Source organism: Myodes glareolus, chromosome 3 (assembly GCF_982192425.1).
Source record: "Myodes glareolus chromosome 3, mMyoGla1.1, whole genome shotgun sequence".
Taxonomy (NCBI): Eukaryota; Metazoa; Chordata; class Mammalia; order Rodentia; family Cricetidae; genus Myodes; species Myodes glareolus.
This window is the reverse complement of record NC_142028.1, coordinates 9836573-9859999: the sequence shown is the minus strand read 5'-3', so window position 1 is coordinate 9859999 and position 23427 is coordinate 9836573. Positions and strand designations below refer to the sequence as shown.

Below are 23427 nucleotides of genomic sequence, written 5' to 3'. Positions count from 1 at the left end.
GTACCGCCGCTACGGAGTGGCCCCGGCCTCTGATTTATCCAGTTAGGCCCATAGCTCCCCACCCGTGAATCAAGGACGCTTGTTCACGTGGTCTTGGGTGCGTTTGTTGCGCGGGTTTTCACGATTCAGACTCTGGATAACAATCGTCCATAGCAGACAGTCGCGGGCTTTTCCATCCCAGCCGTGACTTGGTGCAGTTTGCTTCGACTGCCAAGCGCTGACCATTGGGCAAAAACTGCCTATCACCTAAACTGGAGACCTCCAAACGTGGACAGGATCACTGGAATCGACAGTCTAGCTGCGCAGGTAAGGTAGACCTGTCTTCCTAAAGATTTCTTGGTCCACAGAGTCTTCAAAAGCCTGGCAACTCTACATTAAACAACAAAGGTCAAATGCAACCTTCAGCGACTAGGGAGGACCAAAGAGTAGCTCTAGATGCCAACCGAGTAAGTTCTCTGTCATTTTTTAATCAGTAACTCAAGTAAGATCTTATCCTTCCCAAAGATCTCTGACAGTCTGATAGCTGAGAGGTTTTGCCAGGTTGTCTCACCAAATAAAAATACTTTTCATTATAATTTCTGTTTTTACAAACCCAAGGAGTTCTTAATACAATGTATATGTCTAAAACTTCTGTTTTTCTTATGAGTTCCAGGGAGCCAAATTAAAAAACCCACCGTAAACAGGTCAGATACAAACCTCTCACTTCCCTGGTCCTAAAATTTTTTCTCAATTTAACTTTGTCCTCCGTTCTGCCAACACCCTAACCAGGTCCAAGGGACACCAGACATTTCCATGCCACAGACACCTGTCCTGTCGGGAACAGAGACCAGCTATGCCAAGACGTGACCAGCACCCAGCTTCTCTCGGATCTTTCTCACCCCTACACTCCCCCAAAGACGACGCCCACAAATCAGCTGGAAGCAGTCTTGAGAATTCGCCGCCCCAATTCCTTCAACCTGTAATGTCTAACCTTCTACTTTTTATTATAAAAAGGATCCGGGAATGTTATTCCATTGGCTCACTTTAAGAGCTAACCACGCCCACCCTAGCCACTTTGGACCTCCCCCCGCCCATCTTCCTCTCTCTCTCTCTGGTGTGTATGTGTGTGTGCGTGTGCATATATGTGTTTGTTTCGTCTCGTATGTACCTATGTCTTTGTTTTCTCTCTGTTTTCTCTCCTTTAAGCAATAAATGTCTCCCTCTTCTTTAAATAATACTATGTCCTATGAGCCTTTTATCCACCGTAACCGCCCGCTTGACTCCCCGGCCGCATGGCACTGCAGGGACTCACGGCCATCCTTGCCGGACTCCGTGAGCCGCCCGGGACTTCCCATCATTATATTTATCATAAAAGAACAAAACAGTTAACCCTCCTCCATCACGTTACCATGCAAAGAATGTGTGTTTGCACAGCATCTGGCGAGAGGCAGTAGTTTCCCAAAGGAGCATACTTTATGAGACAACTTTTTCTTTAAGTTTTCACGGAAGGGAACAGTATGCACGGCACTAGAGGGGATTAGTAAAAAGGACATGCCAGCAGAAAGTAACACTGTTAACTGAATTAGCAGAGACAATAGCCAAGCATGGGAGGGGACAATGGATTAAAATGTTGAGTTTGAGGCACCTGCAGGAGGTTAAAAGGAGGTAATTTCTTGGAGTGGGTGAATTAGGAGTCTAAGAGAAAGATTAATGTATTGAAGGAGTGGCTGCTTGTTGGTTCCTGACCGCTTAGCCCCCAAATAATCACACAGAAACTATATTAATTAAATCACTGCTTGCCCATTAGCTCTAACTTCTTATTGGCTAACTCTTACATATTAATTTAACCTATTTATAGTAATCTGTGTATTGCCACGTGGTTATGACTTACCTGCTAAAGTTCTGGTGTCTGTCGCTGGCAGGGCTACAAGGCTTCTCTCTAACTCCTCTTTCTTTCTCCCAGCATTCAGTTTAGTTTTTCCCACCTAGCTCTTTCTGCCCTGCTCTGCTATGGGCTCAAAGCAGTTCCTTTATTCATCACCAATGGTATTCACAGCATACACAGGGGAATCCCACATCATTAATGTTTAACATGTAAAGGTTAAAACAAAATCGATTCATGCTTATGCATTCCATGGAACATGTTAATGAGCCTCAATTTTTAAGCGGAGAAGTTCTTTACCTCATTCATTCATTCCCTGGAAGTGGTGGCTCAGCAAGAGATTGTCTCCTGTTCCAGGCCAGGCTGAGCTATATAATGAGATCAAGGTCATATAGTGGCTTTAAAAGCTAGCCCGGGTGAGAGAGCTAGTCAGAGGGTAAGGATAGTGGTTGTAGGAAAAATGGAGCAGAGAAGAGACTCCATCCTCACAGACTGATACTGATTTATTGGAGCAGTGAGGGGCCCCAAACTACCTGCAGAATGTAGGCTGATTTCATTTAGGAGGAGCTGAGGTGGAAACACACACACACACACACACACACACGCACACGCACGCACACCCACCACGGAACACCCCCCCCCCCCACACACACACACACACTGCAACTAGAAGTTACAAGTATTTTTGACTGTGAGCAGAGTAGGTTGCTTCTGAATCCCAGGCATGTTGTTCATGGAGATGGAGTCTACAGTCAGGCTGGGCTAAGCAATTCTTTAAGGCTAGGCTCAACAATGATGGCAGGGGTGGGAGCAGTTGGAGAGGGAAAAGAAAGGATAGAAGGAATTGGAAGAAGGGGAGGAAGGAGTAAGAGGAGGGATGAGAGGTTGGAGAATGAAAAGAAGGAGGAATAGAGGGGGGGCAGGGTGAGTGGAGGAGGACCAATCTTCCTTTATTTTAGAATTTTCCAGACATTACTGCGTACTGTGCCTCTCCAGCATCTGGGAGAGGGCTCTGCTAGTCTCTCTTTCTCTGAGCCTGCCTAGGTGGTCCAACCCCGGGGCGAGGGCGCAGCGGACTACAACTCCCGGCGTGCCCCAGGGGCGGGCCGGACCGTGGGCGGGGCCTTCAGCTGCCACAGCAGGCGGGCGGTACCGAGTGGAGTCGGCGAGGCCGAGCTCCCGGATGTGGAGCCGTTGGGGCGGCGGCGTGGGAGGAAGATGGACGCGCTGGAGAAGGGGGCCGCCACGTCGGTGCCCGCCCCGCGCGGACGGCCGTCCCGGGGCCGGCCTCCGAAGCTGCAGCGCAGCCGGGGCGCGGGGCGCGGCCTGGAGAAGCCGCCGCATCTGGCAGCGCTAGTGCTGGCCCGCGGCGGCAGCAAAGGCATCCCGCTGAAGAACATCAAGCGCCTGGCGGGGGTTCCGCTCATTGGCTGGGTCCTGCGCGCCGCCCTGGATGCGGGGGTCTTCCAGAGGTGCGCATGTGCGGGAGCGGGGTCCGGGGGTCGGGGGTCGGGGTCCCCAGGCTTGACCCTGGACGGCCCGGCTGATGGGCACCTGTCACTTCTGGGCTGCGCTGACTGTCGGGTGCTGCAAGGCCGGGGAGGCAGCAGATGCATGAATGGAGTCCAGAGTTGGGGCTTGACAGCCCGGAGAGTCTTCCCCCACCTTTGAAAAAAAAAATACTCTAGCTGTGAGGCTGTGAGTCAGCACTATGCGGGAAGCTACCTACGTGTGTACGAGGTATGACTGTTTCATGGGTGTGAATGGCTTTCACCTACCTCTTGAACTTTGGCTTCACTAAGGGCCGTTTTATTTCTGCATCCTTTTGGCCTCTACCAGATTGATCAGGAGTTACAAGTTGATGCCATTCATCAAAGGAGGAAGATAAAATCCTTTGCCAAGAATAAATTTAAACGCACATGCTAGCAGCAACCTAATTGTGCTTTTATTTATTGCTACCTTCTAATGGTTTGGATTTTAAGATGATTGATTCTGAAGACTATTAATTCTCCATATTACATAGGCAGATTTTTCATCCTACCAACATTGTTTAAAATTGAGATAGCAGAAGGTATAAATTTATTAATTTTCTGTGTGTTTAAACCCAAAGGAAGCTCTGGGTGGAGCCAAGCAAATAGGTCTAGCATTCTGAAAATAACATGTAATAGGAAGTGTGCAAAGGAGAGATAAGGGAATACTGGAGATTTGGTTCAGTTCGGTAAACATTTCTCTAGCCCCACTTTTTGCTGTACCCAAGGAATAACAAGATGGCCCATGCACAGTTCTATCCCATATGGAGGTCAGGTTTGGTTTTGGTTTTTGTGTTTTTAACCCTCTCAGCGTACAGACTGCAGAGGAGTGAGGAGTGTGTATAGGCCACAGTGGGAAAGTAAAATCTCACGTTCATGCAAGGGAAGAGAGATCAAAGTCCTATTGACAGTAGATTGAGAACAAAGTTATTGTTTATGATTCAGGTCACACATCAGGAAATGACTTTTAAAGTGGACTCATAAAGGGTAATGGTAGAATTGGAGCAATGGCCCGCACTGGAGGACATGATCTGTTCTTCCAAGGGACCCAAGTTCAGCTCCCAGTACCATCATTGGGTAGCTCACAGCTGCCTGTAACTCCAGCTCCAGGAGATCTGATGCCCCTTTCTGGTGTCCGGCCCTTCCCCTCACATGCAGATATCCACACATACACAGTCTCTGAGCAGGAGAGTGGAATTGATGGAGGGGATGGGCCCAGTGGGTAGAGAGCTTGCCTTGCAAGCTTGAGAAACTGAGTTCTAATTCTCTGAACCCACGTAAAACCCAGGTGAGGGACTTTGCGTGTGTCTATTTACAGCAAGGCAGGAGGTGGAGAAAGGGCATCTGCGAACTCGTGGGCCAGCCAGCCTGCTGTATCCAGGGAACAACAGAAGAGACCCTGTCTCAAAGTGAAGGGTGGGGACCAGTCCCTGAGGTTGCCCTGTGACCTCCACACATACTGTGGCACTCATACCTGCACCCACACAAACACGTACATACACATACAGAATAGTACAGTAATTAGGCTTAAGGACAGCAGATAAATCTTGTATTCAGCAGATGCTGTCTCCCGACTGTGTGATGGGTCCTGCTCTGTCCTGAGCTAGTTGAAGCCAGTCTATATGGAATCATGACATATGCAGCCCTGTTGCCTGCTCTAGAGCCACCAGCAGCCACAGACACTGGCAGGAAGAGAAAGACTTATTGGCCGTCGGCCAGCAGGTGGAAGATAGTAGATTGTCACCCCTGTCCCATCTCTCCAGAGGTGGCACTATAAAGCTCATGTGTGGCTTCTGAGGAGTCTGCCTTTAGCTCTGGTCAAGTGGGCACTGGATGGCGGTACATTTTCCTGCTTGTCAGTTCCCTGGATGCTTTGACAGGCAGGTGTCAGCAGTCATCAGCACTCATTCCTGATCCTTGTAAACCTGAAGAAAGGTGATGGATAGGAGGTGATGTGGCTGATACTGGTCTTTGACCGGTTCCTTTGCAGGCAAGACTGTCCCTAGCTGTTGATTCTTTGAGGAATAAAGTAAAACAAACACTGAAAAACACACCTGCTAGTATGTGCCAGGAACCATGTAGTCCAAGTTCTCTGTCCCCAGACTTCCTGGCCACCATGGGTTGTGTCTCTCTGCTCCACGGTGCCCTCTCACCATGATACTCTGCCTTAGCACAGGTCACAGTGTTCGACCTCAGAAAGTGGGGCCAGAACAAATTTTTCCTCCAGTTCTCTTCTCACCGTAACCACCACAGCTGAGAAGCACGCAGAACACAGCCATTTGTGTGGTGTCAAACGAGATCCCTATTGTAATGACCCTAAAGTAGTGCACGGGGGTGGTATACTCTGTCACAAGAATCTTCAATTCCTTGTTTCTGGACAGGCTGTTCCTTTCTGATGTCAAGCAGAGTGTCATGAGAACCACCAGCCTCTGCACACATGACCATAGTCTCTGAAGGTTAAGGCCACATTCCTCACTTTGGTCCCCTTCTTGTAACCTACTCACCTGAGAAGATGCAATACTTTTAGTAGAATGGACCGTTTGCTCCAGGACGATCATGATGGACTCATAAACCTTAAAATCCTCCCTTACAGAATGAACTTAGGAAGTCTTCAGTTGTAGAAACTTTGTGTGCCCTGTGACAGGCGTCTGCAGAGAAGATCTGTGCCTTCTTCATTCATACACACTGCAGATGTTCTGCAAGGTAGCTAGCTTCTCTCTGTCCCTGTGGGAAGATGAACCTTGGACTTGAGCTTGCATTTTGGTCCCCAGTCATGAGGGTAAGCACTTGTTTCTCATCCTCTCCATAAGCAGCGATTCATAAATCCAGACAGACTTTCATGTGGACTGACTGTTGGAACACCTCCTGGTGCCTCTCCCTTGCCTCTCCATTTTTTAAAACATTTGTCTTTTGACTTCAGGATATGGGAGTCTAGTTTCTTTCTTTTTGCAGTAACTGGAGGAAAGCATGCCCTTAATAGTTATACTAGTATCTGGAGGAGAGCGTGCCCTTACTCATTGTACTGGTACTAGAGGAGAGCATGTCCTTACTCGTTGTACTGGTATCTGGAGGAGAGCATGCCCTTACTCGTTGTATTGGTACTGGAGGAGAGCGTGTCCTTACTCATTGTACTGGTACTGGAGGAGAGCGTGCCCTTACTCATTGTACTGGTACTGGAGGAGAACATGTCCTTACTCGTTGTACTGGTACTGGAGGAGAGCATGCCCTTACTCGGTGTACTGGTACTGGAGGAGAGCATGCCCTTACTTGTTGTACTGGTATCTAGAGGAAAGCATGCCCTTACTCATTGTACTGGTATCTGGAGGAGAGCATGCTCTTACTAGTTGTGCTGGTATCTGGAGGAGAGCATGCTCTTACTAGTTGTGCTGGTATCTGGAGGAGAGCATGCCCTTACTCGTTGTACTGGAATCTGGAGGAGAGCGTGCCCTTACTCGTTGTACTTGTACTGGAGGAGAGCATAGCATGCCCTTACTCATTGTACTGATACTGGAGGAGAACATGTCCTTACTCGTTGTACTGGTACTGGAGGAGAGCATGCCCTTAATCGTTGTACTGGTACTGGAGGAGAGCATAGCATGCCCTTACTCATTGTACTGGTACTGGAGGAGAGCATGCCCTTAATCGTTGTACTGGTACTGGAGGAGAGCATGCCCTTACTCATTGTACTGGTATCTGGAGGAGAGCATGCCCTTACTCGTTGTACTCGTATCTGGAGGAGAGCATGCCCTTACTCGTTGTACTGGTATCTGGAGGAGAGCATGCCCTTACTCGTTGTACTGGTATCTGGAGGAGAGCATGCCCTTACTCGTACTGGTATCTGGAGGAGAGCATGCCCTTACTCGTTGTACTGGTATCTGGAGGAGAGCATGCCCTTACTTGTTGTATTGGTACTGGAGGAGAGCATGCCCTTACTTGTTGTATTGGTACTGGAGGAGAGCATGTCCTTACTCGTTGTACTGGTACTGGAGGAGTGCATGCCCTTACTCGTTGTACTGGTACTGGAGGAGAGCATGCCCTTACTCGTTGTACTAGTACTGGAGAACATGCCCTTACTCGTTGTACTGGTATCTGGGCTTGTTTACTTGCATCACTCATGTTTTCCAGGCATAGTCGGGTCTTCTCATCTTAAGGCTTTAAAATCCTCACTCATGGGACCCTGCTGCATCCCTGACTCACCTTCAAGCCAGTCACTGTGTCAAGTAGAACACAAGGCTTGTGTAGTTCAGTTAGCCCCACCTCACAAATCCACTGACAGCCTTCACTGAAGCATTGTGAGGAAGACTGAAGAACAGTTAGCAAGTAAAAGGAGATTGCCAGTTAAAAACCCAGGCAGAAGTGTGTAGTAAGGAGTGAGCCACTTGTTGGTTCTCGACCACTTAGCCCCGAAATAATCACACAAAAACTGTATTAATTAAGTCACTGCTTGGCCCATTAGCTCTAGCTTCTTATTGGCTAACTCTTACATATTAATTTAACCCATTTCTATTAATCTGTGTATAACCACGTGACTGTGGCTTACTGGCTAAAGTTCTGGCATCTGTTTCCAGCATGCCTACATGGCTTCTCCCTTACTCTGTCTCCTTTCTCCCAGCATTCAGCTTAGTTTTCCCTGCCTAGCTCTATTCCCCTATAGCTCTGCTATAGGCTCAAAGCCATTTCTTTATTCATTAACCAATAAAAGCAACACATAGACAGAAAGACCTCCCTCAGAAGTGGGTAGCAGACATTGGGTAGCAGAGATTTTACTGGGAAATTCCTGCTCTGTTTATTAGACTGTGGGGAACTGGTGCAATAACTCTTGCCACCAAGCCTTAAAACCTGAATTTGGTCCCTGGAATCCGCAGTGGAAGGAGAGAACACACGCCTCCATACATTGAGGCATTTATGTGCCCCAGCCCCTGCACACTGCATCCATACAGTGAGAAAACAACACAGCTTCCAAAGAATCCGCTTCTCTGTAGCAGTCCTCTATCCGTGTAGGACGTGGTCTTCCCTCCGTGTATAACATGGTCCTCCCTCCGTGTAGGACGTAGTCTTCCATTCCTGTAGGATGTAGTCCTCCCTCCATGTAGGATGTGAGCCATTGCTGGTCTGGATGGTGTCTGTGTTCCTTTGAGCTGCCTGTGGGCAGCCTCTGGGGACCTGCCAAGATGAACTGGGTAATAGAAGGTAATAGACCAGTACTGCTTCCATCAGTCTCTGCTGACCGCTCCCACCAGTAGTCCCGTATTTACTGTGTGTGCCCCAGTTTGGGACCAGCAGTGTGGGGTGGGGTGATGCAGACCACAGTGGTAACCACGATACCATAGCCTCTCTATATCCCAACATTTCCCCTACAGGATGTACTTGAATGTATATCTGAGAGGAGAGGTTCCTTGAGGATTAAGGGAGATAATGTGTGCTCAGCCCTGGTGTAACATTGAGTTTTCCTTGTGTGTGTGTGTGTGTATATATATTTCCTTCCTCCTATAGAACAATCTGTTACTTCCTTTGGGCCATGGTTCCCTTGCTCATAAATAGAGAATTAGTAACCCTGAAAATGCCTTGACAACCCTTTGACTTTAAACAGTTAATGGAAGCATGTCTTTATTGTGTCTTTCAGCTTTCTACAGATTTTTTCTAGACGGGGCCACACACTATGCATTGCCAGTTTTTCAGGACAGATGGCCTCTACTGTAACATCTCAGTTCTGAGTCTGTTTGTTATAAAAATGGCCAATGTACTGTCCATGAAGGAATGTGGCCATCACCAGTAGGACGTTATAAACAATGAGGAGGAAACACTGCCCTGCTCACTCTGGTGACCCATATATCTTAGATCCTCAATTAAAACGTATAGGTTGGAATTGAACTGGCTCTGTGGGACCCTGGGAAGGCTTTGGAGCCCCTACCTGAGGCTCTCACTCGTTTTCCTTCAGCAAAGGAGATGGTAGAAACTTGGGGCAGCCTTCTGTGAGTTTTTTAGGACCAGAGGAGACTGGAAATTTTGTTCAAGGCCATGCTTTGGCTCAGTCTGCATATATATGATGGACGTTAACAGAACTTTTCCAAGTTACTAAACTCTGCTGCTAAGATGACCGGCAGTCCCCTAAAAGGCAGATGAGCATGTTCATTAGAGAACCATTTTTCTCGTCTTTGGAAGAGTCTTGATTTTTCAACCAAGCATGAGCGGTGGTATGAGCAAATCTGAGAGCAAGTTGATCTTTTGAGTCTTGTACAACATGGTGAAAGTCAACATACATTTTTGTTTCACTTCTAAGCCTGAGGACTTAAGATTTGTGAGCACCCTGGGCTCTGTTACCATCCCTGAAATGACACTTTGTGGTTGAAAATAACTGCAAGACACCATGGCTGATACTCTGTGTGTGCAGTTAGGTAGAGTGTGACTCCTTCCAGACCAAAGCCGTTGGCTTGGACCTTGACATATTCTCTCCTGGAGTTGTTTTTGGCCTGTCTGGTCATTCTTGATCATCTTTAACTTTTTCCCATTTCACTGATACCCCTAAACCAAAGAGAGATCTGTCCACCTGATCCCTTTAGTAGAGAGGACCATTGTGTTAAGTGTGTTATGTGTGCTGTGTTCCTGTCCCCAGTGCTGCTGTCACACATTACATGAACAGAGCTTTGAGCCAGTGTGCAGTCCTTTATTACCTCTTCTGTTTCAGTGTCTGAGAAGCTAACAGTTGCCCCCTTCTTTCTGTGGCAGTGACTTATATGGAATGTGCTCAGCCGTAGGCATACGTACAGTCATCACCACCATTGTGCTGGAGCTGCCACTGCTCTATAACCACCCACCTTTCATTCATTCATCAAACACAGTCATGTGCATGTTAGTCAACAAGGACTGTAAAGGGTGTGGGGAGGGTAAAGGCATTAGAAGGAGCATTCTTTCTTAGTTGGTTCTCATGCCTCTCTCTGACAGTTTAACAGGAATTACAGCATTGTATGGGCCTGTCTCTAATGAAGGGCCCAGAGTTTGAGAAAACAGACTGCCCTGCATTCGCTGTCATACTCCAGGGTCCAGTGTGGTGCCCGGGACAGAACAGATCACAGTAGACATTTCAAGAAGAATGGGAGACAAGCCGACAGATTCATCATTTTTGTTTTTTAATTTATCTTGCAAACATTTTTTAAAAATATCACTAAAACCTCCAAGTTGAATGGATCATCATCACTCAGTTGTTCTTCAGCTGTAAACTAAATGCCAGGAGATGTGTGCTTTCATTTGGTTCATTTTTACTCTATTCTGCTTATCCCCCCCATCTGCATTTTCAAAATCCAGTGCACTTCCATCATTGGTGTTTCTCTTGGTTATATACTGTTGCCAAAAAATAAATAAATAAGTAAGTAAATAAATAATCTGTCACCAAACTATTTACAGTGCAGAATAAATCATGAGCTCATTTTCTTTGCATCAAGTAACATCAGTAGGTGCCAGAGATGTGACCACTAACCTGTAGCCATCTTGTTTACCAGGCTTATTTTGAGAGAAAGAAATGGGGGCTTACTGACTTTATCTGTAGCAAATCTTACTCTGTCCCACCAGCTAGCTCCCAAACAATGACATGAAGTTTCTTATTAATTATGAAAATTCGGCCTTAGCTTCAGCTTGTTTTTAACTAGCTCTTATAACTTAAATCAACTCATTTCTATTAATCTATGTACTGCCACATGGCTTGTGACTTTCATCTCTCCTCCTGCATGTTCTGCTTCCTCTGCATCCAGCTGGCAACTCCCCCTTACTTTTTCCCAGAGCTCTCTGTTCAGAAGTTCTGCCTATACTTCCTGCCTAGCTATTGACCGTTTAGCTTTTCATTAAACCAAATCACACTGACATATCTTTACACAGTATAAGAAAATATCATGCAGCATTTCCCCCTTTTTGTCTAAGTAAAAAAGGTGGGGTTAACTCTGTCATAGTGAAACTATATACAATAAGAACAAATGTCAGATAAGAATCATTTGCAATGTCCAGTTCATTTGTGTTTGGCAATTTCGGAGAAAATTCTCTATTGTCTATCCTATCTTGATGAGTCCAAAGTTTTATACCTAAACCACTTTTTATCATAATTTGTATTACCAACCTAAAACTATATTTTTAAACTTCAAAAATTTTCTTAGATAAACAACTTAAGCTTTTATGTTTCTCAACCTTTTAAACTTTACGTCTCTTATGTAATTTAAAAAAAATGGTAACAAGGAAAACTGTAAAACTATAATTATTTAGTCTTCAACCCCATCAAAGATCCAAGAAAGATTTAGTATTACCTGAGTAAAGGGGAAATTCAGAACAAACGACTTGTAAAACTGTTGAAACTACAGAGACTTCTGGCTGCCTAGCCAGTCACCCAAGATTCTTCTGTAACATTGGAGCATCCAATCTTCAGCCTTACAAGCCTACAATTTCTGACAGACTTTTTTTGTGAAGCAGTAATTTTGAAGGATTGTCCTACCTTGTGGCAAAATTCAGCTGTCCCTTTTGTGCCCTTCTTGTCAAGTTTGGACAGCTTATTGTCAGCAGTTGAGGCAAGGGCAGTTTTTTGCACAGTGCTAATCTTTGCCACAAAGAAAATAAATTCCATATAGAGTTTCTTCAATTTCCATCATTTTCTCTGAAGTATACGGGGGATGCCAGTAACAGATGTGTCTCATAGTCATGAAAAGCCTTATATTATTATAATATCTTAAATACCATAATCTGTAGGTCTCTGAAGTGTTTGAGGACCACCTATCTATCTAAAATGTATCTCAGACCTTGAAAATATACCTAACATGACTACAAATTTGATTGTTATAAGTAACTGACTACTAACCTGCATGTCTTTATTATCCTAAATAGTTTTTAATAATAACTTTCAAGGACTAGAAATTTACATTACATTGTTAACTGAGATGCATAGATACAATACCTTAAACAATAGTATAAACATATGTATAGTTTGTTTTAACAAGAGTAACCTTAAATTTGTATCAATATATAAAAATACTTTAAGAATAGAAACATATATACTGTAACATGAAGGGGCCTGGTTGTTGGGGTATCTGTCCCCAACACCCACAGGCACCCCATAGCCGGCATACCCCAAAGAAAATTATGCAGAGGACTCCATAAGATTATAAAAATGATTGACCCATTAGCTCAGTCTTCTTATTAACTAATTCTTACATCTTACGGTAACCCATAATTCTTGTCTGTGTTAGCCATGTGGCTCAGTACCTTTTCCAGCAGGACAGGTTACATCTTGCTTCTCTGTGGTCTGGGCAGGAATGAAGGAAAGGACTTCCTCCTTCCTAGCCTTCTCCTGTTCTCATTCCATCACCTCTACTTCCTGTCTGGTTTTACCGCCTATACTTCCTGCCTGGCCAATCAGCATTTATTTAAAATATGATTGACAGATTACAGACAACTCTCCCACACCATTTTCCCCTCTTTTTTTTTTAAAAAAAAAAAAGAAAATATCCATAGTCCATTTTCTGGGAATGTGGGTGTAGTATTCCAGGCTACTCCCTGCTGGTTGGGGGCGCTGATGATCTATGGGGACCTAAAGAAAATTTAGAGTTATAATCAAGTCCTGACTGGAGTATCCTGTGAGTCTCGATCATCTCAGGCAGCATCTTGAACCTGTTCTGGATGAAGAACTCAGACATCCGGGCCATCTGTTCCTACCAGGGATTTCTCGGATGGTCTTCCTTGTTCAAATCTGATTTTTCTTAGCTCAGAATGAATCCACAGCCTCTCATTTTCTGTGGAAACAAAAGCAAAATCTCTTCTCCAAAGTAACATACCTTTTGACTTCAGTTTTGAAGCCAAGGTATTTTCAAAATACCTATCTTGGGTTAGTTCAGTAGCATTTATAAACAAAAGTCTTTTAGCAGCTGTTGTTCCTTCCTCAGCATTCAAACAATTCAAAGAGAGCATAATAGCATACAGTATCAAGATTCTCTGTGTATTTTCCATCTTTATGAGGCTTTATTTTAACCTCTATTTCTTTTATCTTTACTTTTACTTTTTAAGACAGGTTCTCTGTATATCTCTGTCCTGGAATAACTCTGTAGACCAGGCTGTCCTTGAACTCACAGAGATCCACCTGACTCTGCCTTCCCAGTGCTAGGATTAAAGGTGTGTGCTACCACACCTTGAACTCAGAGATCTGTCTGTCTCTGCCTCCCAAGCATGGGGATTAAAGGTGTATACCACCACACCCAACCACTCTCTTTCTTCTTTACTTTAAGAACTTTAACTTTTAGCCTGCATATATTTTTAACACACTGTAAACCATTTAGAGATTTTCTTCATCTTTGAATCTCTCTTTACTGTATATCTCTGTTTTTCTGACCACATGAGTCTTTAAGGAGAGGATTAAAGCTGTGGCTTTGACTGCTAGATCCAGCCCATTCCTTAGCTTTCCAGCCTCATGGAGTAGGTACCACTGGAGCCATTTTTATTGCCACAACTCTGAGGCATTTCAAGGTCATTGCCAGCAAGCAAACTGCAGCATTCTGCTCACAGACCACACTCAGTCAGATTGCCTGCCTGAAAGAGTCAGAGATTGCCCTGGCAGGACAGCCCAGGAAGCTGGCATTTTATAATGGCACAGCTTTTTTTCCTGCTACGGCTAAAAACCGAAAAGCATGCGTTCAGGTTTCCATCAACATTGTTTAAGTGTTTCGTGGCAGGACCTCTTAAAAGAGCTGCAGGATTTTATAGCTAAAGCTGAGTTAGGAAGCCTCTCTTAGATGAGAGCGTTTGCTTGCCTTTAGCAAGCAGAGCAGACCCGAGAAATTGCTACTACTAAGAAAACATGATTTACTCTATTCTTTTCCAAGTGTTCTCAAGCTTTCTGTGGATGCAATTATCCATGTGGGCGCCATCTGTAACATGAAGGGGCCTGCTTGCTGGAGTATCTGTCCCGGCACCCCACCGTATAACAGAATAACCTTACATATGTATCAATATGCAAAAATTTATACGAGTGTAAAAAACTTAAGACTAATTGTTACTTTTTCTTGATTTAAAATTAGATTCTATATTCTACCTTTTATCCTGTTATTCCTATATCCTCCTTTTCTTTTCAGAATGAGATACCTGAATCTAATTTCTTTGCTTAGTTTCCTCCTTGAATATGACCATTAACAAACTTATAGTTAACGCACCTAAAAAATGATAAACATCTATAATCTACCAAACAACCAAAAGATACCCACCCCACTCTTGGGAATGTGGTTGTCATGTTTTCTGAACTGCTTTCTGTTGTCTGGAGGTGACCACATCTTTAGGGGACCCTGAGAAAATTGAGATAATGGTCAAGTCCTGGGAGAGCTAGATGTTGGCCAGTTTCTGTGTGATGGGAAAGTGCAGGGCTTATCTGAAGTCCTGGCTGGAGTAGTCTATGAGGCTGGACCATCTTGGCTAGTTGCCTTGAAATAATCCTGAGTAGTTTGTAGTCCAAAGATGATCTTTGGGTAGTGTTTACCAGCTTAGTGGCATTACCACAATCCAGGTGGAATCATCCTTGTGGAGATTCCCATCATCCTTTTGGAGACTTCAGAGGTCATTGTTAGGAATAGTGATTGTCCACTGCAGAAAAATTAAACATTTTAAATGTCATATGCAGATCTTAGAGAGGTTAAAAAAACCACAATTTGTTAAGTACATTAGGACTATACAAAATTAATTCCTAGTTACCTGATTCAGACTCAAGCCCTAAATCATGAACAGGAAGCTAGATGAAGCCATTTTCTAGAATTAGTTAGTACTCTATATGACCATTAGTCAGAAAATTGACAGAAATCTTAACAGAAAATTTAAATGTGTATATATATAGATATATATATATATCTTATAAAATTTGAGATATTTATACCTTAAGAAAAATTTTAAAGAGTCAAAATAAAACCAAAGGATTGTAAGATTAGTAGCAGTAGAATAGTTCTTTAATTTGGGTTTTTCTTTTGTCCCATACCAGGTGGCTTCTCTGACATGAGACAGACATTCAGACTTTGCTTTAACAAGCATGCTTGGGTTAAAAGAGGGGGGAAAACTCCATTCCAACCCCAAAGCTAGCTTTAAATTTTAATTGAACAGGGACTACAAAAGGACTATTCATCTTTTATGTCTAAAGAAAAGAGCAGAAATAAGTTTTTGGGAAGATTTATTCTAATGGAAATGTGCTGCATCATTAGGCCATTTACTGTTTTCCTTAGGACATTTTCTCTGGATGATTTATGCTTTTTCCCAGATGTCTCATTTGTCCAGTGGTCTTCAGATTCCTTAGTTGGATGCCTTTATTCTCTTGGAAAAACAAAAACAAAACCCTGCTCTAATCCTAACTTTGGGGAGTCTCCTTTTTGGCAGGTTATATCTGATCAAATGAAAGGCATTTGTTAGTCTTATATGTTAGTTTAGATTGAATGGCCATGCTATTTGATGAACTATTATCTCTTCTAATCAGGAGGTCTCTCCTGTTTAAATTTAATCCTTTCAATTTTGATGGTATCCAAAGCTTCTGTGGAAACAAAAGCAAAATCTCTTCTCCAATGTAACACATATTCTGGTTTCCATTCTGAGGTTAACACATCTTTAAAGTATACAGACTGATTTAATTCAGAAGGATTTTTTCTAATATTCAGTGTCTCTTCACAGCTGTCCTTCTTTTCTCATTAGCATTTTAAAAATTTAAAGTTGATAAAGCATTGTTCAGTTTATCTCTGGGGGTATTTATTACCCCTTTCTTTTTATTAATGATATCTTTTCGAGTTTGATTAGATCTTTCTATAACTGTTTGCCCTGTAGTATTGTATGGTATACCTGTAATATGCTTTGTGTTATAATATGCAAAAGTTCTTCATTTTACTAGAGACATATGCTGGAGCATTGTCAAGTCTTAATTTTTACAGGTATTCACATGATGGCCATAACTTCTAATAAATGTATAATTACAGAATCAGCCTTTTCAGAACTTAAAGCTGTTGACCATTGAAATCCTGAATAAGCATCTATGGTATGGTGTATACATTCTAATTTTCTAATCTCTGCAAAATGAAACTCATTTATTTGACAAATTTCATTTCTTTGAGTAACCTTGGAGTTACTTCCTGTTAATAGTGGAGTTTGGTTATACAAAGAACAAGTAACACATTCCCTTATCATTTTCTTGGCTTCCTGCTACATGGTAGAAAAATCTTTCTTCAAACCTTTGCTGTTAATATCGTATTTACACATTTCCTACCATTAACTGATCAATTTAATCATTACTTTGTGCTAGAGGGCCCAGTAGACCAGTATGAGATCTGATATGTGTTATATATACAAGAGTTGATTTCTATTTCTGGTTATTTCTTGTAATTGAATAAATAACAAAGCTGATTCTGAATGATCTGGAAAAAGTTCAGCAGTTTCAATATTTAAAACAACCTTTTCTGCATATTGAGAGTTAGTAAGTATATAAAAAGGTTCTAGAAATTCTGATAATACCATAAGAATGTAATTCTGTCTTTTCAGCAAAATCATAAGGGCTTTGAGCCAATTTACTTAAATTTCCTGACTAATAACCTGCCTATCCTGAATTATTTGCATCAGTATAGAATGTAGGGGCTCCAGAAATTGGTGTTCCCTGTATAATATAAGGAAGGTTCCAATTAGTTCTCTTTTTAAACTGAAGTGTCTTAGTTTTGGGATAGTTATTGCAAATCTCTCCCAAAAAGTTACTGAAATCTCTTTGGCAATGTCTATTTTCTGCCCACAATGAGGAAATTTCAACATTAGCAAAAGATACCACAATTTCTGATGAGTTTATTCCTGCTAATTGACAAGGTCTTAATTTTTCTTTCAGAATCAATTCAGAAACCTTTTCTACATAGGCCTTTAATTTTTTTACTCTGTGTGGTAAAAATATCCATTCTAAGATATTATCTTCTCTCAGCATAAGAATTCCTGTAGGAGAGTGCCTAGAAGGTACAACAGCCATAATACAGTCAAGCTCTGGATCCAGGTGATCCATATGTGCTTTTTGTAATTTCTTTTATGCCAGAACTAATTCTCTCTCAGCCTCAGCCAATTATTTTCTTTGACTATTTAAGTCCTTATCACCTTGTAAGGTATGAAATAAATTATTTAGTTCTTGAATTGTCAATCCAGTTGTGGGCTGTAGTCAATTATTATCTCCCAGCAGTTTTTGAAAATGATTAAGAGTTCATAATTGATCTCTCCGTATTTGTACTTTCTGTGGTTGAGGGCTTTTTTTTTGTAATCCTATCTTATATCCCAGGTAATTAATAGAATCTCCTCTTTGTATTTTTTTTTTCAGGAGCAATTTGTAATCCCCAACAAGGCAAAATTTTCTTTGCCTCTTCAAATACTTTTTCTAAGGTATCTGAGTCTGAATCAGCTAGTAAGATGTATGTCATCCATAGAATGGTAAATGATAGATTGAGGAAGCTGCTTATGAATTATTTCCAATAGTTGTACAAAATATTGACACAAGGTGTGGCAGTTTAACATCTCTTGTGGAAGAATTTTCCACTGATACCGTCTAACAGTCTGGCACTGTGAAGGCCTGTTCTTGTAAAGGTATATAGTAAGAAGCAGTCTTTTAAATCATTCATTATAATAGACCACCCTTAGGTAATAAAGAAAGTAAGGGAATTCCAGACTGTGAAGAGCCCATTGGCTGAATTGCTTTATTTATGGCTCTTAAATCTGTTAATGTTCTCCATTTTCTGGCTTTCTTTTTAATGGCAAAAACAGGAGAATTCCAAGGACTGATTGATTCTTTGATATGGTGAACATTTATTTAGCTGCTGTTCTCAGTGCCTGGTATTTTTCTGATGGCAAAGGCCATTGTTCACCCAGACAGGTTTATCAGCTAACCATTTTAAAGGTAGAACTTTTGCTACCTTTTAAAGACCAACTATTGTTGTTCTCTGCTTATGTACAACCTGAATAATCTGGTTGTTCTTGATAATATCCTCTTTTATGGTTTGCTTCTGAGATTGGAGGAATGTTAATCTGTGTTTTCCATTGCTATAACAAATCGTGTCCCCATAAATTCATTGCTATATTAGACACATGTGGCTTTAATTTTCTTCTCTGTCCTTCTGGCCCTATACCCTCAACCATTTGTGGAATATTTTGATCACATTCTGACACCCCCAAGACTGACTATACAGTTTACTTTGAATCAGAGGGCAGTGCAAGCTACTAGCTGACCAAAATTAGCCATAGAGATTTTAGAGGACCGAGGACAGATAGACACAGGAAGTAGTAGGGTTGGGACTTCTCAGCCCTTTTTTGGGTTGAGGAAGGAGAGGGGAGGTTATTGGTTGCTTCTTTCCTGCTTTTCTGATCATTCAGGTTCTTAACAATATCTGATGCCTGAGTTTTTTATTGATAATGAATAATAGATAAACACTTCATCTGGAGACCCACATTGGGCACCATGTGTAATGAATGAGTCTTTTTCTCTCCCGCAAGCCAGCTCCCAAATAATTACATGGAGATTTCTTATTAATTATGAAAGCTCAGCCTTAGCTTAGGATTATTTATATCTATCTATTATAACTTAAGTTATCCTATTTCTATTAATCTATGTGCTGCCATGTGACTCATGACTTTTACCTCTTCTTATGCATGTCCTGTTTCCTTTGCATTCAGCTGGCAACCCCATCTTTCTTCTTACCAGAGCTCTCTTTGTCCAGAAGTCCTGCCTATACCTCCTACCTAGTTGTTGGCCATTTAGCTTTTTATTAAACCAACCACAATGACATATCTTTACACAGTGTAATCAAATATCTCACAACAGTTTTATGCCTTTATCGTGTGTGTGTGTGTGTGTGTGTGTGTGTGTGTGTGTGTGTGTGTGGTTTATGTGTATGGAAGGCGGTGCACAGAAGCCAGAAGAGAATGTCAAATGTCCTGTGGTATTACTCTCTACCTTATTCCACGAGACAGGGTCTCAGGGTCACTGAGTTGGAGCTAGCCTGGCGACCACCAATTGCCACCCTCTTCTTTCTCTTCTTCACCTTGCAACCATACCTAGCTCTGTTTTAACATGCAGGCTAGTGATTTGAACTCAAGTTCTTATGTTTGTATAGCAAACCCAATCCCTTACAGAACCATCTCCCCAATCCTTAAATCCACTTTCTACAAATACTGAAAGGAATGTATGAACTTAATAAATGAAATCCAGAGGTTGGGAATTTTTCCTTTCTTTCTTAGGTGACCTTGGACATATAGCATGGATACTCTTTTTCTCTAGCTTAATGCTGAATGAATGGGAAGGAAAGAAAAGACTATATGCACACGACAGACTGCAAATCTTGAAAATATCTAGGTACAATCATTATTAAAGCACTGTGGCTCGAGTAATAATTACATCTTCTATTTCAAGGAATGGGAGTTTGTGAAGTTTCAGGAAACACGACTTGAGTAGAGTTTGCCCTACAGAGAAGCACTTTGCTTTCTGTCTTGGTCTTACACACTCAACCAGGCAGCTGTGCTGTGGTGACTGCAGATAGACGTTCCCCACCCAAACAGTCGTGGTTTGTATCTGGTTATTGCTTAGGTGTCCACTGCTCACTGCCTTAAAAATGAAGTTGGGTTTTCCAATCACTGTGAACCCACATCTGGATATTACTTTTCTTCTAAGCTTAAAGCCATCTCAGTTAAGCTATCAGGTTTATTTCTACACATGCATTAGTCTTGTATGGAAGATAGTTTGTGTTTAAATTGGCACTACAAAGTAGAATCACCTCCAACTCATCTTAGATTTGACTTCTGGTACCATCTTGCTTATTCTGTGGCCATCTTCAAAATACTGAGTTCATTTTTTCCTAGTTCATAGAATTATAATCTGGAGCTCCCTGAATGACAGTGTATTGTGTTGCTTTTATTCTTGCATTGTTTTGGATCTTATTTTTGTTTAATTTTTTTTGGTGGGTTTTTGTTCTTTTTTTTCAAATTTATTTATTTATTTGTTTATAAAAATTTCCACTTCCTCCCCTCCTCCTCATATCCTCCCATTCCCCCCACTCCCTCTCCTCCCCCTCTCCACTCCCTCTCCTCCTCTCTCTTCAGTCCTAAGAGCAGTCAGGGTTTCCTGCCCTGTGGGAAGTTCAAGTTCCTCCCCTCTCCCTCCAGGTCTAGGAAGGTGAGCATCCAACCAGACTAGGATCCCAAAAAGCCAGTACATGCAGACAAAACAAGACCCAGTGCCATTGTCATTGGCTTCTCAGTCAGCCTGTAACATGAGGGGGCCATCAGCCCCCATGTCAGCCACATTCAGAGACTCCGGTTTGATCACATGCTCATTCAGTCCCAGTCCAGCTGGCCTTGGTGAGCTCTCATTCGATCAGTCCCCTTGTATCAGAGGGTGAACGCAACCCTCGCGGTCCTGATTTCCTTTTTCATGGTCTCCCTCCTTCTGCTCCTCATTTGGACCTTGGGTGCTCAGTCCAGTGTTCCAATATGTGTCTCTGTGTCTATTTCCATCCATCACCAGATGAAGGTTCTATTGTGATATGCAAAATATTCATCAGTATGGTTATGGGCCAAGGCCAGTTCAGGCACCCTCTTCTCTGCTGCCCAGGGAACAATCTGGGGACCTCTCCTTGGGCCTGGGAACCCCTCTAGAATCAAGTCTTTTGCAAACCCTAAAATGTCTCCCTTAGTTGAGATATATACTTGCCTGCTCCCATATCCATCCTTCCTCCCCCCGCCACATCCCATTCTCCCAAGCCATCCCCAATCCTCCCCCTCTCCGGGTTTTTGAAACAGGCTCTTTTTATGCGACTTTGGCTGGTGTCAATCTCAGGAACATCACCTCCACCCCCACTCTGCTTCTCGAGCCTTGAGGGTCCAGGTGCAGATCATGACATCTAGATTAATATTGCTCTAATTGCACAAAAGTTTTTCCAACACCAGGTTGTGGGTATTAATGCAGAGCTCTGTCTTACTGTTGGCAGTCTCTTCTGGTGACTTGGATATTTAACTTTCTTTTCACTGTCCAAACAGTGTATGGGTCTCAACAGACCACGATGAAATTGAGAATGTGGCCAAACAGTTTGGTGCACAGGTTCATCGAAGAAGTTCTGAAACATCCAAAGACAGCTCTACCTCACTAGACGCCATCGTAGAATTCCTTAATTATCACAATGGTGAGTCTGATTACTAGATTTAAATTGCATGTGATCTGTAGCCATGTTTACCATTACACAAGGCTTGGATTAACATGTCATTTAAGATCTCAGTATCGCATGATGACCGGGACTGGGTGGGTGTGACGGCTTGTCTTTGTTTTGTCTTCAGAGGTTGACATTGTGGGGAATATCCAAGCCACGTCTCCATGTTTACATCCCACTGACCTTCAGAAAGTTGCAGAGATGATCCGAGAAGAAGGCTATGACTCTGTCTTCTCTGTTGTGAGGCGCCATCAGTTTCGGTGGAGTGAAATTCAGAAAGGAGGTAACTCAGCTCTCTGTACTGAAAGTCAGGTTTTGCTCTGAGGTGCGTGATGTAGTACCATTAGCAGTAAGAGCTAAGGGGCAGTGAGAGTGCTCGGCGCACAGCTGCAGTGGGCAGTGGCAGGTTATTCCAGTCTAGACATTGTTACAAAGCAACATGGTAAAAACCAAACTAACTCAGCCCCCTCTCTTTAGACATCCCAGCTGTTTCTGTTAGCGGCGAAGCAGACTTGTCAGGTTTTAGATCAGCTCCCTTTGTGTTGGTTTCTGGCCTGTCAGATGAACACCAAGCCACAACAACCCTCCATACTGAATTCGTGCAGCATGGATAATCCTGATGTCAGAGTGCGGAGGGTGATGTGCTGTGAGAGTCTGTTAAGCTCAGTATTTTAGGTCAAAGAGATGACAGATCCATCAGCAATTGCCATACACCTTAAAGAAGTGGGGAATGCTTGAGTAAGCGCCTCACATAACGCAGAGTTAGTGCTGGGCACTGCTGTTCTGTCTTTTCATGTACCCTTCGGAGCCCCCAGGAAGCAGAATGCTGCTGGTGGATGGTGTCTAAACCAGGCTGGTAATTCTTGGGCTCTGTTACATTTCTTGTTTATAAAATCATAGCTCTAACTGTGTCAGTTGTATAATCAGTAAGTCACATTTTCTGTGACACTTTCTGTCCTTGTTAGAGTAGATGTGCACTCCACCGTGGTGGTCCTAGCACCGCTCAGGCTGCAGTGTTAACCATGCCAAAGTGAAATGTCTCTTAAAAGTCAAAATACCTTTCGTAGGGGAATGGGGAGATGACTTGGTGAGCAAAGCATTTGCCACAGCATATGAGGCCCAGCATTCTGATCCCCAGAACCTGTGTAAAGATGGGTGGGTGTAAACAGAGGCAGGGATTCCTGGGAAAGTTGACTGGCTAGCATCATCAGTCTGCCATCTCTGGGTTTGATTGACAGACCCAGATGTACAACATGACGTGCAGAGAACTGTAGGAAAATGCCTAAGGCAAATGTTGATGGGCCTGCACTCCTTTGCACCACTCCCCACATGCACACACATGTGCTCTTACATGTGTGACCATCTTAGCCCTGTGCACACACCCAATAGAAGGAAAAGTACACACTGCAGTTCTGCAGTTCAGTGTGAATTAAGGGTCACAGTATCTGTCAATAATCATATGCTTACTACATGTTGAGATGAGATGATAGTATTTCCTTCTGGTGTTCTGAGACTGCCTTCTGAAGTGCTGTCATGGAGATACTGTCTTCTGTCTTCCACACTTTTCTCTCAGCAGTACGGCCACCATCCCATGGTTATTTCTGTAAGTGTAGCACGTCATCTTCCTCAGGCTGCTCATAAAGTCCCTGTGTCTTCTCTGCCCCCGTTGTGTGGCAATATTTTCTTAGTTCCCCTGCAGCAGGCTGGAAACTGCCAGCAGCAGCGAAACTGCCCCGGACACTGGCCTTGATGTTACTCCGCAGCGTCTTCTTTGTCTCTGTCTGGAGTCCATTGTGTTAGTTTTGAGTAGTCTCTGGTTTGTGTTTCTCGGTCTGCTCTG

General features: G+C 43.0%; 1 protein-coding gene and 1 long non-coding RNA gene across 2 annotated transcripts in view; both read left to right on the top strand.

Moving 5' to 3' along the window:
- The first annotated feature begins 346 nt into the window (after positions 1–346).
- LOC148122535 (uncharacterized) lies at positions 347–1214 on the top strand. The gene is made up of 2 exons (XR_015737407.1): positions 347–446; positions 769–1214. It is a non-coding gene; the product is annotated as an uncharacterized LOC148122535 (long non-coding RNA).
- A 1850-nt stretch (positions 1215–3064) lies between these two features.
- The window catches only part of Cmas (cytidine monophosphate N-acetylneuraminic acid synthetase), a 28101-nt gene continuing 7738 nt past the window's right edge, over positions 3065–23427 (top strand). The window contains exons 1-3 of the mRNA XM_085687314.2: positions 3065–3333; positions 21421–21563; positions 21715–21870. Of these exons, the coding sequence (XP_085543440.1) occupies positions 3080–3333; positions 21421–21563; positions 21715–21870 (553 nt within the window). The 5' untranslated portion in view covers positions 3065–3079. The remainder of the gene's footprint in view (positions 3334–21420; positions 21564–21714; positions 21871–23427) is intronic.